Genomic DNA, 13,278 nt, shown 5'->3' on the forward strand with positions numbered 1-13,278 from the left:
AGACTCCATTCTCCCGTTAGCAAAGTCAACGTAAGTCAATGTAGTAAAACGATACAAGAAGCAAAAATTCTCTTCTTATATTAGTATAGGAACGATTAAGATCGAGATAGTACAACTGGTTCGGGATAAACGGTGAAACCTTTGACACATTTCTAGACTTTCGCTGTATCTTTATTCGTGAAATAAGAACGCTATTGGATTATCAATACATAACCATCATAATGAACTCTTTGTCCAAGAGCAGAAACAGATAAATGTTCTCAGAATCGCCTTTTAAATAAACATATGAAATTATATAATACAATGTGTTGATTCATGATCTCAAGGCTGTGGAGTCCAAGCATAACAAGATCAGAGATGGAGGTAACCACAATTTTTATCTACGGGGTTCCAAAGTCAGACGCTGCTAAAGATTCGTTCAGTAATGAGCTTCTTCACGTGCCGTAATATAAAGACAGTTTCTTTACTGAAAGTACCAGTACCAGTACCAGATTACGTTTCATTTTGCACCCATTTTCAATAAATGTTATTCATTTCCAGGGATTTATGAGGCAATTTAAGAACGAGGACGTCCAGTAAATTGTATCACCATTCGTATCGTTGCGTGGTTAGCATGTTACATTATTTAGATAGATCAGTGTAGATTATAAACCAAGCAAAAAAATATATATATGATCTAAATACTGATTAACCACGGTATAATGACATTGTTAAGATAATATCATTGATAAAATAACTGTAATATTCATTTCGATCTATAAGTTTGAATTGAATTAAGTAATCGTATATATGTATAAACCAATTATCGTCTCAGTCGAATCTTATTTATTTACTTCATTTATTAGACGAATTGTGAGAATTATTACGTTTCGTTATTGACCGAATAAGTTTCTTTTTCTTCTTCCCAGACTCAACAGCCCTAAAACCAAATATATCATCGACAACTGACCAGATTATTATAAAAGAAGGCGAGCCTCTGCGTCTACATTGCTCTGGCAACTCGGACATTTTCTTCACGTATCCAACTAACCGAACATATTTTGTAAGTAATAAAATAATAAGATAATATTGTTTTACAGAGTAAAAATATAAAGTTAAAGTTTACAAAGTAAAGACAGTGATTGTAACATATGCTTTGAAAATAGTCTTATACAGTTGTTTATTATACATCACCCATCGAAATAAATAAAACCCAAGATGAATATGGCACCTACTGGTACGACTTTCGTCGACCGAGTACATTCTATGGGGACACTGGTTGGTATGGTTGCTCATATCATCCCATTTTAACTACCAGACATAATTATTACGGCCCTGAAATCAGCTTGGTTTATGTCTACGTTAAGTGTAAGTGTACTTCAGATTTCTATTAAATTGTAAAGGTTTCTACAAAAATTGACCGAAATATCAGTGTCGAACTATGGAGACTCCTCAATGTTAGTGAACTAAATGTTTAGTGAACTACATCTGCAGTTACACTGCAATTTAGGAGTTCAACTGTTATGTTTCAGCCGAACCAGTTCGATTTGTAGAACAAGCAAATTTTGATTTGATAACGGCGTATCTAGACGAAACCATTGTCATTCCGTGTAGACCAACATCGCCACGAGCGGAAGTCCGAATTAGAAAGTTCAATCGAGAAGAGGTATTTGATTGCTTAACAAATTTTCTAGCATGAACTTTGCGAAACAATGTAACATTGAAGCTACAAAACGTTTTCACCAAATTAAGTAAAAAAATAGTAGACAGTCGACAGATATTACGAAATTGCGTAAGATTTCTTGTAAACTTGAGTAAGGTAGTGGAGTCGATTAGTGTGCAGTAACCAATTGCTGTGACTTTGGTTTGTTTTCGGGCATAATTAACTCTATATTTATCAAATAAGACATATTAAATATTTTTATTAATTAATTTTGGATTGCTCATTGGTCAGTATTTTTCGTTAATGACCTCAGAAATCACTTCTTTCCGGGTGTTAACATAATCATGGGACACCCTCTTTAACCAGAAAAAGATTGGCATTGATTTGTTCTAGCATGGACAAAGATAAATGGTTGTTTGTTCTGGTACAATTGCGTAGGCTTCAAGATTGATAGTACGTACAGTTAATGTGCGAGAAGTCTTTATATTATTATAAAATATCTTGTGCAGAATGGTAACGGTGAGGTAGTTTCACGATACACTTTCGATCCAAAAATTGGATTTACGGTGAACACATCCGACTTTGAAACCTTTGGGGATTACAAATGCATTATGGCTCCTGATCAAGAGGCCTATTATATAGTACATTTCCAGGGTGAGTATACTTATTGAACAATACTCTCACGGAGAAAACGCTCTTTTATTCTTATTTAACAATTCTTTTGTAATTTTGATTTGAGTAAAATAGCTCCATTAATCTAAGAAACAAATTGAAACAGAAAGAATTGACTTATTAATGGAAGTCATTGAATAATAGAAATACATTTTTCTCACCATAGAATTAGCCGGCAATATACTACCTGACCCAACAATTGTCAATAAAACATTGCTGCACGTAATAAAAGATGAAACTCTATACCTGAAGTGTATCATAACTACTTCGAGGGATCAAGACTACTATGATGCTTCTTGGATTCCAAAGCAACTAGTATTTACCTTAACATACAAGTTTTATTCGCACCACCCGTCCGAGTTGAATTCGATACAACAACTTGATATTTCAGAGCGACAGAGTCACTACCTGGAACGATAGTCGGATTATTGAAAATTACATGGTTGAAAAGATGGTCTTATTGAAAGTCACAAACGTAACCTACAAGGACGAAGGTATTTACAAATGCAGAGTTGACAAGTTTATGTATGAGAAGATTTCACAGACGTATGTCCAGGTGCATGGTATGTATGATCATGATGTTTCGTATGAATATAAGAATAGCGCGTTTTCATTTTGTACAATTCAATTGAAATTATTGATAAAAATTTATAGATGGGTTATTGTATGCATTCATCAGGCTAACAACTCGGGATCCTAATAGATACTATACGCGTCATATTGGTGATGAAGTGGAATGGGTTGTGGACGTAGACGCATATCCTTTGCCTGAATTTAAATGGTATATCGAAATTGTTTAAATAACATTGCATTTGAGTTTTGGAATACTCTGCACGAGTAAAAACATCCATGCACGTTATGTCTATGGATTAGTAACACGATTAGTAATACCGCACATTTAAACGACCAACTTCGATTAGTTATTTCTTTAAACGAGTACAGGAAACTGAAAATTTTGCAAACTAGATCGCATTATTTCTCTGCAGTTCCTGGTTTTTCCAGTTGAATCTGAAGATGATAACATTGCACAAAGATTTGCAGTCCACTTATAATTTTTCAATATTACGATGTCAAAAGTTTCGTTTTGCAGGTTGAATACACATGGCGACGAAATTACAACGAGTTTGTTGACATCTGAGGAATCAAAATTTTCAATTGACAATGCATGTTGTAAGCCGATATTCAGAATCAACAATTTGGATTTAAATGACATGGGAATATATTCCATCCAGGCCAGGAATCAGTTCAAAATGGAAGCATTGAATTTTACGTTGGATATAATAGGTAAGCTACTTTTATTGTTTATGAACGAAATGTAATTGTTTGGTTTAATTGAAAATGAATCTTCTAGCTGGACCAAAAGTGTACATGAGCAAACCGAGCTTGTACTACTTTCCCAATCAGGTGGCAAAGGTAGAATGCCATGTGGAAGCGTTTCCGAAGCCGAATATTACCTGGAGTTACCGCAAATGCTTCAATTATCCTTCTTGCGACGATGGCGTTCTTGAGTACTTAACGGTGGGCAATGTTTTAACACCTACTTCACCGAACACGAATACATGACTGATTGTATTTAGAATTTACACTATTTTCGTTATAATGTATGCTTGAATGAAGATATTGTTTTAGTTATTTTCCATAAATGAGAGTTCATGATTTCAGTAACTTTTAAGTGAAAAATATGATATCGGTCATCTTGACCGACTCGGTGGTTCAGTATTGATTGAAGGCCGTCTAAACACGTTCCATCAACTACGACCGATTTATTAAATCAAGATTAAATTATTTGCAGAACTTTAGTGAAAATGGAACTGTGACTCATCTGCTCTCTACAGTATGGACGACCATTGAAATGTCCGGCCAGCTCACCTGTAGCGCATGCAGCTATGTTAGTTGCGAAAATGTCACCGAAATAGTGTCCGTTTCCGGTAAGGACGAGACCAGATTCACTTTTCACGATTAACAAAACAGAATCCTTTTGTTTTAGAGCTAGACGAAGTGTGCAGACGAAATAAGTTTTTGATTAATTGCTTAATTTAGTTATAATATGTCTCGTTAAATGCTCATTAACTATGCTATCGGAATGTTCACGTAATTCTTACCTAATGGGCATTTTCCTACAAATACGTGTTACTCAGATGCCACAATGTGTTTCAAAATATTTTAGATGAAGTCGGGGAATTTGGTATTATTCTTACGATGGACCCAGTAGCAGAGGATGACAACTGGGAGCTGACCTGTGCTGCTTCGATTCCTAAATATTTAGACATTTTTGATTGGAGGAGCGAAAGTGGTCCAATAGTACAATCTGGTAATTTTACTTCCGATATTTACGCTAAGATTGCTTCAAAAATGTGCTTTTATACAATTAATTTTAAAGACCAACAAAGAGAGTGCAATAAGAAATTGAACGAACCGAAAATAATATGTTTAAACTTTTAGACAGAATTTCTATCCATCGAGGGAAGACGCAGTTCACGTATAGATCAATTTTAAAGATACACAACGTGAAAATAGAGGACTCGCAAGAATATATCTGTACAGGCACATCCACGGGTAATTTGACACGATCTACTGGATATCGTTTGGAAGTAAAGGGTAATTGGAAATGCAAATTCCTAAAAAGATTCAGTGATGTATTGTTGAATAATATTATTTTCGTTTTAGCTGCACGAGCGCCTATTATTACCGATACCAATTTGAAGAAAGACGAGATAATCATTGACCTTAAAACACAAGGTCGCAAGAGAGTAGATTTTCACTGTTTCGCGGATGGTATGCCGAAACCAAGCATCAGTTGGTTTAAGGTAATCGATTAGGAGTTAAAGCTTGTAGGAGATAATCCGATTCGATAGAACGGGGCCGGAATCCGAACCCGGATATTTCACTTTGCGGACTACTGTTTTAACCAATCAAACTATCCCAGCCGATCGACAACACATTCTCTCCTAGATCTTATGAACACAAGTCAGAAATATGTCAGACTCCTACATATTATATTTCTAAATCAGTGCAATATTTTACTGTCTATGTTATTTACAATTTTATTGTTTTATCATATTCGGAAATTTTTATTTTGATGCAAGTCATTAAAAATTGACATAATTTTTCCAGGACGGAACACAGTTGGTAATTAATAAAGAAAAATATAAGTTTTCCAATAACTCCCAAAAAATTAAACTGGAATATCCATTGGAAGTCGACAGCGGCGAGTACGTGTGTCGGGCGGAGAATCGAAATGGGAAAGTAGAAGTTTCTCAACGAATAACGATAAAAGGTAATTTGTTAGATTGTGTAGTGTTAACGTGCAGAATAAGAAAATTTACTTTACACTTGTTTTAATTAACAGGGTTCGGAATTGTAAGTAACAGACCTGTAGGTCTGATTATTTTAGTTGTTATGTTAGTAGTGCTCGTTCTGATCCTGGTGATCTACGTCGCCATGAGGGTTCGCCGTGATAGGGTAATTTCGGTTTGTGGTATTACACCATGCAATTTGATTGTAAAACAATCTCATCCATTTTTATGATGTTGCAGATAATGAGAGAGGAATTAATGGAGGCTGGTCTTACGCATTTCGAGAAAGGAGCTGTCGAGAGTTTGAATCCGGACTTGACAGTAGACGATCAGGCAGATCTCCTCCCTTATGATAAGAAATGGGAATTTCCCAGAGAAAAGTTGAAATTAGGTAAGCTTCGATTAAAAATCTTTTTTTCGACATCTTTTCTTAAATAAAGTGTTTTTTTACTATGTAATATTTTGTTCTATTACTAAAATTCGTTCTCAGACGTATAACTTTCAAATTAAATAAGAATAAGTTTGATGATGTTGGTGTATTAAATCTGCTTTATTTAAATATTGTTTGAATATGTTGAAATAGTTTGAATGTTATATAAAAATATATCGTCATACCGTGGAAAATCTAAAAAAACTACCGTAATTAAGAAATAACCATTGCAAGGCGATATATGTACTGAGGTAGGAGATACGTTAAGTACCTGCGATAACCATCGCCTTATGTTTCTCGTCGCAGGAGATAAGTCGCACAAAAATTAACTTTCTGGAAGCTTGAAAAACCTTCCAAAGTGGACACTTTGTAAAAAGCCGACGAGAACCATAGTGAGAATAGAAGCAATTCGCAGTCGCCTTTCGTCGACTTACATTTAAAAAATCAGCAGCTGGAATTCATCTTATTTTACCCAATCCATTAATTTCCTACAATATGTGGTTTTTACAGTTGGCTCAGAAATCATTTCGTACACTTCAAAGTTCGATCTTTTTTCCGTGATTAGAAAAATGGCTTCTGGATTTTTGTTCGAAATTTTGCTCTATAAGAACCATCTGCCGTGTGTTGAAAAACTAATAAAAATGTTAGTTCAACGGAGTAGGTTTTGCTAATAATTTTTAGTAAATAACTACGTAATCTACAGGAAAACATTTGGGAAGCGGCGCATTCGGTGTAGTTTTGAAAGCGGAAGCTCTGGGCATTTGCGATGGTGAGGCGGTTACTACTGTAGCGGTAAAAATGGTCCGCCGTGCTCCCAATCTCATGTATATCTCTGCACTTGCCAGCGAACTCAAGATCATGGTACATCTTGGCAAACATCTGAATGTTGTCAACCTTCTTGGCGCTTGTACAAGAAATATCTTGAAACGTATGTCTTCTCTACCCACTAATTAATTTAGAGTACGCTAGAAACAAAAGTACCATTTTTCACATAAATTAGCACCGAGTATCAAAGCATGTACATATATTCATGTGATGCTTATTAATGATCACTTAAAGACATTTTTTTAATTATTTATTTACTATAACTATTTTATTTGGCTTCTCAAAGTTTGTTGATTGATGCTGCTAGAGGAGTTGTAAATTTCTTGCTAATTCAAAATTACTTTTGTTCAATTTTATTCACTGAATTTTTTTTTACAACAATCAAAATCAATTATGATATTGTTAGTTTGTTTGTTTATCGTCTAAGTAAATATCATGTCTATTTAAGTGATTTCTGTTGATTCTACAGGTGAATTGTTAGTAATCGTAGAATTCTGCCGATTTGGAAATTTGCATAATTACTTGTTGAGGCATAGAAACAGCTTTATCAATCAGATCGATAAAGCTACTGGCAAATTAGATCTCAGTATCGATCTCGATCTATCGACTAGACTTGCCTATCTTCGCAGCAATAACAGGTTCATTAATATTATTTTTCTTATATGCTTCCTTTTATTTATTAACAACTCTATGACGAAGAATCCATCTCACGTGGTTGTAAATGAACATCCGATATTTAGCAAATAACACTGTCATTGTTGAATTTCAAAATGTTATGCAAATTAGCTAATGTGCTTTAATTTCTATAAAGAACGAATTGTTGTACAGTTCAGCCAATTTAAAATTATAATTAGGTATTTGAAATCACATTAAATGCACTTAACTAAATTAACAGGGGCGTGGCAGTGTCGTTTCACGCATCGAGATGTAACTATTTGCTTCTCGCGATTACTGCGACGAAAGGGATTGTGATGTTGACGCTTTTGTGTTCTCATCTGTCTGCGCGGTAGGGTAAAATCTATGGATTCGGAATCCGATTCAGTGCAGTATCACACCACAGCTATAGATCCCCAGGACATCGATATGACGGCAGATGATCCCGTACTTAATAGCGGTTCTACTCAACCTGGACGGTCAATCTGTCGGGGAGACTGCAAGGACTCTAATTTCAAAACAATTTGCACGCAGGATTTGTTGTCCTGGGCATTCCAAGTGGCTCGTGGAATGGAATATCTTGGCCAGAGGAGAGTGAGTTCCTGCCACTTGTTCTCGCAGATAATTCTATCAGAGCAACATTACTTAAAAAGTTTCTGTTTCCAAACGAATCATTTCTTCTAATCAAAAGAAAATGAAAATATCAATCATTTCTTATACTATTCACATTTTCTTACGTTTCACGTAAAATCCATAGTCCATTCATGTATAATAATTGAACAACTATAATTTTTGCAAAATTTCATTTGAATTGGAAATAAGTTGCTGAACAAATGTCTAATCGCATGTACCGTTTCCGAAAAATAAATGTGCAGATACTGCACGGTGACCTGGCCGCTAGAAATATCCTGCTGGCCGATGACAATGTGGTGAAGATATCTGACTTCGGTCTGGCCAAAAGTTTGTACAAAGAAGAAATGTATAAAAAGAATAGTGATTGTCCATTACCTATTAAGTGGTTGGCCATCGAAACAATGAAAGATCGAATTTTCTCCTCGCAGTCGGACATTTGGACGTTTGGCATAGTTCTGTGGGAGTTTTTCACGCTGGCTGAGACTCCGTATCCGGGAATGGAAGCGGAAACAGTGTATCAGAAGCTGATCGAGGGTTACAGATTGGAGCAGCCAGAATATGCCACCCTTGAAGTGTAGGTTGGCTCAAGATATTTGATTTGGAAAGGAATCGGAACAGTTTTTTTCAATTATATTCGAAAACAAGTTGGCTTACCGAGTTTTCAAAATTTGCATACAAAAAGCCACTTATTACTTCCTGAGACATTTCTGGAAATTTTGGATCGATTTGACAAGATATATAATATAATATAAAAATATATAAAATAATATATAATATATAAAATATGTATAATATATTATATATTATATTATACTAATTTGAATAAATATATATATTGTATATTTGTTCAAATTAGTATGAAATAATAATACAATATAATTAGTATAATATAAATATGAGAAGGAGGTAACGTTTTCTAATGGTGAGGATTTATTGGACTCTCACGTGTGTAATACCATATTAAAGATTTCTGACTTTCAAAACATATGTTAATGAAGACGTCTCATTGAGTACCTACACAATTTCGAGCTGCTTTACATCATTTGTGGTTCTTCCTCTGACGGGAATTGCAGCTTTGAGAGTCTTCGCGACGAGTTATCTGCTTTCGGTTTCCCTTAAACTAACTTTATCTTACACTAACATACTAGGCCCTATGCCGAATGTAAGTTTTCAAATCATTTCAGCATAGTTAATTACGATTACGAGTAATCGTAATTTACGATTTACGAGACGATCGTACGTACAGTGTAATTTGTAATCGATAACTCATCCTTTGCTTTCCATTTCTAGGTATGACATAATGTGTCAGTGTTGGAAGGCTAAGCCTTCTCTACGTCCGAGTTTCACGGAGCTTGTCGACAGCGTAGGAAAATTGTTGGAGGACAATGTTCGAGCGGTAAGTTCATCAACGTGATCTTCATATCACTTTATACAGGTCGACATATTCATATCAATGAAATCATTTCGGAAAGATTGCCATATCGGATCACGTTTTCGCATAATCCACATTTTACTGGATAATTGGAGGTCATGCTCATGTAGCATGCATATATTCGAACATGATAATTTTGAAAGATATTTGTATTTATCTAATTAGCACTAAGGGACTCAACTGTAAGCAAAATTGGTAATTTCAGCACTACATTGAATTAAACGCCCCATATCTGAACATGAACAAAACTCTGCTTGAGGGCGCAATGAACGATTATCTAATGATGGTCTCTGCTCCCGACCACATCATGCGTTCTTCACCAACTCACAATTGCGAGAATTCCTCTGAATCTCGAACCATGGTGAACTCTGACTACTTGCGTATGAGTGCCAAGGACGCTGTGGAAACATCGCCTATGCTGAACAATGAGGAGGATGAGCACTATCTGAAACCTATTAATATTCATGAACGGAGGATGAAATTTGCCAAAAACATAGGAACGGTGAAGAATCATGTCGTGCATCCAGATCGGGATTACGCTAACTATACCCGACCGAATAATTTGGAGCTGATAGATCAGAATAAAATCAACGATGGGGTCGCAGCGAAGACGGAGCTCAACTGGAATTCGACGGCCAACATGGGGTTCGCTCCAACAATTGTAAGCACTCGGGACAATTAAGCGAATAGGCATAATATTGCAATATTAACTGCTAATCGATTACTTTAAACCAACTGATTGGTTTCGGCATGCCAACCGGAAAACAGTGAAAATCTACTCTCTTGTTACCTCGTGTTTTAAGGTCAATGATTATTTCGTCTTTCTTCAAATTGGTATCGGTAATAATAGGCGCTCGTGCAGCTAAAACGAAAAAATAATATTATTCAACAATACATCATTCAATCTTTTCTGGAATTTGTATTTCCAATTGCCTTTCACTTCCAAACGATATCCAATCGACCGTGTAAAATTATCCGTGAACATCCCTGTATACATATATTCTTGTGAGCCCTCAATTTTAACCCTTTTAGCACCGAGCGAAAGAAGCGTACCTAGGCGAAGAATACTGGGCCGAATCGGCGAATTTGTAGAGGTTTGCGAAAATGCTCGTAAAAACCAAAGTAGGCGTGATATTTACAAAATTCAAAAAGCAGCATATTGCGAAAGGAATGGAGAATAAATCAATACCAATGAAGTTTCGATATTTGTTAAAAATCATAAGAATAACATAAGTATAAGACAATAAAAATCGTACAAAGTAATTTCTCTTTTTCAAAACGTAATTGCACATAGAAAAAATCAACATGTTCAGAAATTGGTACGTAAAAAATAAATCGAAATATTCTATTGGTTTGGATATGTTCGGTGGCAAATGTTTAGGGCCGGGTATTTCCGAAAATAACGGGCGCGGGTTATATTGGCTATCGTTTTCAACATTTACTTTCCTGAAATTCGTGAAAGATTCACTCTGGCATATACAGACCCTCGGCACGAAACAACATAAGATATAACAAAAAGTTGATCTAATAAACATTTTTTCACTTGTGTTGCATCGAATATGAACCATTTTAACATTTTATGAAGTTATACTTAAACACAGATCTTTTGTGATGAGTATAATAAGGCTTTAACAGAGGCGCAACGATATATCGTCGTTGGTATTTTTGGCGAGTGCCAAAAAAAGGGTTAAAAAAAAGGGTTTTAAGTTGTGTATCTTCAAAATTGATCTATGTGTGAATTGCGTCGACCTCGATGGATAGAAATTCTGTCTAAAAGTTTTAACATATTATTTTTGGTTCGTTCAATTTCTTATTGCACTCTCTTTGTTGGTCTTTAAAATTAATTGTATAAAAGCACATTTTTAAAGCGATCATAGCGTTAATATCGGAAATACATAGAAGATGTCCGAATAATTGTCATTCGAAACAGCGCGGATCAGCTCTCAGTTGTCACTCTCTGCTAATTGGGACCATCGTGAGAGTGATACGAAAATCCCCGATTCTTGATCCTGTTCTTTTGATGTTTCTTGATGCTCCTCCTGTTTCCTTATACAGGGCGTCCCAAAAATGTCTCGCAATACGGAAATGTGGGGTAGCTGAGGTCATTCTCAGTAACTTTTTCTTTGCGAAAATGTAATCTGCGGCTTTGTTTACGAATTATTAACGAAAAACACTGACCGATGAGAGTTGAGGGCGCGAAGTTCGAGAGCCCGCAGCACAAGGCTTTGACAGAAGGTCGGAACGGACTCGAGCCGCGTTCGAAGTATTGAACAAGTCACGAAGCATGATCGTTCCGGATTTTTTTTAATACGTAAAAGTGATATTTTTAAGAAAAACACTGTTCACCTTTACTTTAGAACGTCTAGAGAATATTTACTAATTTTTCGGACCCGAAATAATATGAAGTTTAACCGTGACAGTCTTTTTAATTTTCTGGTGTGCATGACACCTCGTGTGTACCATATGAAATTTTTATACAAGGTGTACAGTGAAGATTAACGAATGATTTGCAAAACTGATTTAATAATAAATAATCGCGTTAAGGGACGTAAAGGATTTGTTTATTAGAGAGATATGAAAAATATTATCAGTAAGAAACTCACCCATTTAGTTGAGGATGCATTTGCTGGCTGAAATTCACGATGTCGAAGGGCACTGACCTTGTACAACGTACAGCTGATCTTTCACTGCACTGTCACCAAACACTGATCACTTAATTCATCACTGATAATCCGAAATATTTGTGGATATTACGAAAGATGACTGGGACGCGTTTGCAGATAATCGTTTATACGACACGTTCGCGGATAATCGTTTATTCGACGTGTTCGTTCGGCAGTCGACGTTTCACTGCCAAAAAATCGAGGCCTCGACCGTAGGCCCTTGTCGTTCGTCTTTCGGCCGTCCGAGGAAATAACTCCCGATACTAATTTCTTCGAAGCGCAGGGTACCGCCAAATGAAATAAACAAGATATGCCGAGACGTAAACTGTGTCCGACCCGCTGTCACCCTGCGCTCTTAGAACGTAATTAACGGCCGTTCGAGGAAAATGGTATCGGGTGTCATTTTCTCGGACGGCCGAAAGACGAACGACAAGGGCCGACAAGGGTCGAGGCCCGGATTTTTTGGCAATGAAACGTCGACTGCCGATCGAACGCGTCGAATAAACAATTATCCGCGAACGCGTCGTATAAACTATTTTCCGCGAACTTTTCCGTTTTTTCCGTTTCGGATTATCAGTGATTAATTAAGTGATCAGTACTTGGTGACAGTGTAGTGAAAAAAGTGTAGCTGTACGTTGTACGAGGTCAGTGCCCTTCGACATCGTGAGCCACAATTCCAGTCAGCAAATGCATCCTCAACTAAATGGGTGAGTATATTATTGATAATATTTCTCATATTTCTCTAATAAACAAATCCTATACATTCGTTAACGCGATCATTTATTATTAAATCAACTTTGCGAATCATTCGTTGAATTCTGTTCGGACACGGAATTATTTAAATTAAAATATCATTTACGAACTTTGTTAATCTTCACTGTACACCTTGCATAAAAATTTCATATGGTACACATGAGGTGTCATGCACACCAGACAATTAAAAGGGCTGTCACGGTTAAACTACATATTTCGGGTCCGAAAAATTAGTAAATATTCTTTAGACGTTCTAAAGTAAAGGTGAACAGTGTTTT

General features: G+C 36.0%; 1 protein-coding gene across 1 annotated transcript in view; it reads left to right on the forward strand.

Annotated features, from left to right (window-relative positions):
- The window catches only part of LOC143260797 (vascular endothelial growth factor receptor 1-like), a 52,820-nt gene extending 41,973 nt beyond the window's left edge, over positions 1 to 10,847 (forward strand). The window contains exons 2-24 of the mRNA XM_076527390.1: positions 909 to 1,042; positions 1,146 to 1,347; positions 1,512 to 1,645; positions 2,152 to 2,296; positions 2,481 to 2,629; positions 2,706 to 2,877; positions 2,969 to 3,095; positions 3,405 to 3,598; positions 3,666 to 3,832; positions 4,107 to 4,242; positions 4,482 to 4,625; positions 4,757 to 4,912; positions 4,982 to 5,121; positions 5,429 to 5,591; positions 5,664 to 5,776; positions 5,851 to 6,001; positions 6,744 to 6,968; positions 7,335 to 7,503; positions 7,876 to 8,113; positions 8,395 to 8,726; positions 9,443 to 9,548; positions 9,790 to 10,245; positions 10,617 to 10,847. Coding sequence (XP_076383505.1) covers positions 2,254 to 2,296; positions 2,481 to 2,629; positions 2,706 to 2,877; positions 2,969 to 3,095; positions 3,405 to 3,598; positions 3,666 to 3,832; positions 4,107 to 4,242; positions 4,482 to 4,625; positions 4,757 to 4,912; positions 4,982 to 5,121; positions 5,429 to 5,591; positions 5,664 to 5,776; positions 5,851 to 6,001; positions 6,744 to 6,968; positions 7,335 to 7,503; positions 7,876 to 8,113; positions 8,395 to 8,726; positions 9,443 to 9,548; positions 9,790 to 10,245; positions 10,617 to 10,676 — 3,441 coding nt within the window. The 5' untranslated portion in view covers positions 909 to 1,042; positions 1,146 to 1,347; positions 1,512 to 1,645; positions 2,152 to 2,253 and the 3' untranslated portion in view covers positions 10,677 to 10,847. The remainder of the gene's footprint in view (positions 1 to 908; positions 1,043 to 1,145; positions 1,348 to 1,511; positions 1,646 to 2,151; positions 2,297 to 2,480; positions 2,630 to 2,705; positions 2,878 to 2,968; positions 3,096 to 3,404; positions 3,599 to 3,665; positions 3,833 to 4,106; positions 4,243 to 4,481; positions 4,626 to 4,756; positions 4,913 to 4,981; positions 5,122 to 5,428; positions 5,592 to 5,663; positions 5,777 to 5,850; positions 6,002 to 6,743; positions 6,969 to 7,334; positions 7,504 to 7,875; positions 8,114 to 8,394; positions 8,727 to 9,442; positions 9,549 to 9,789; positions 10,246 to 10,616) is intronic.
- The last annotated feature ends 2,431 nt before the right edge of the window (positions 10,848 to 13,278 follow it).

The sequence above is a fragment of the Megalopta genalis genome, chromosome 19, assembly GCF_051020955.1.
Source record: "Megalopta genalis isolate 19385.01 chromosome 19, iyMegGena1_principal, whole genome shotgun sequence".
Taxonomy (NCBI): domain Eukaryota; kingdom Metazoa; phylum Arthropoda; class Insecta; order Hymenoptera; family Halictidae; genus Megalopta; species Megalopta genalis.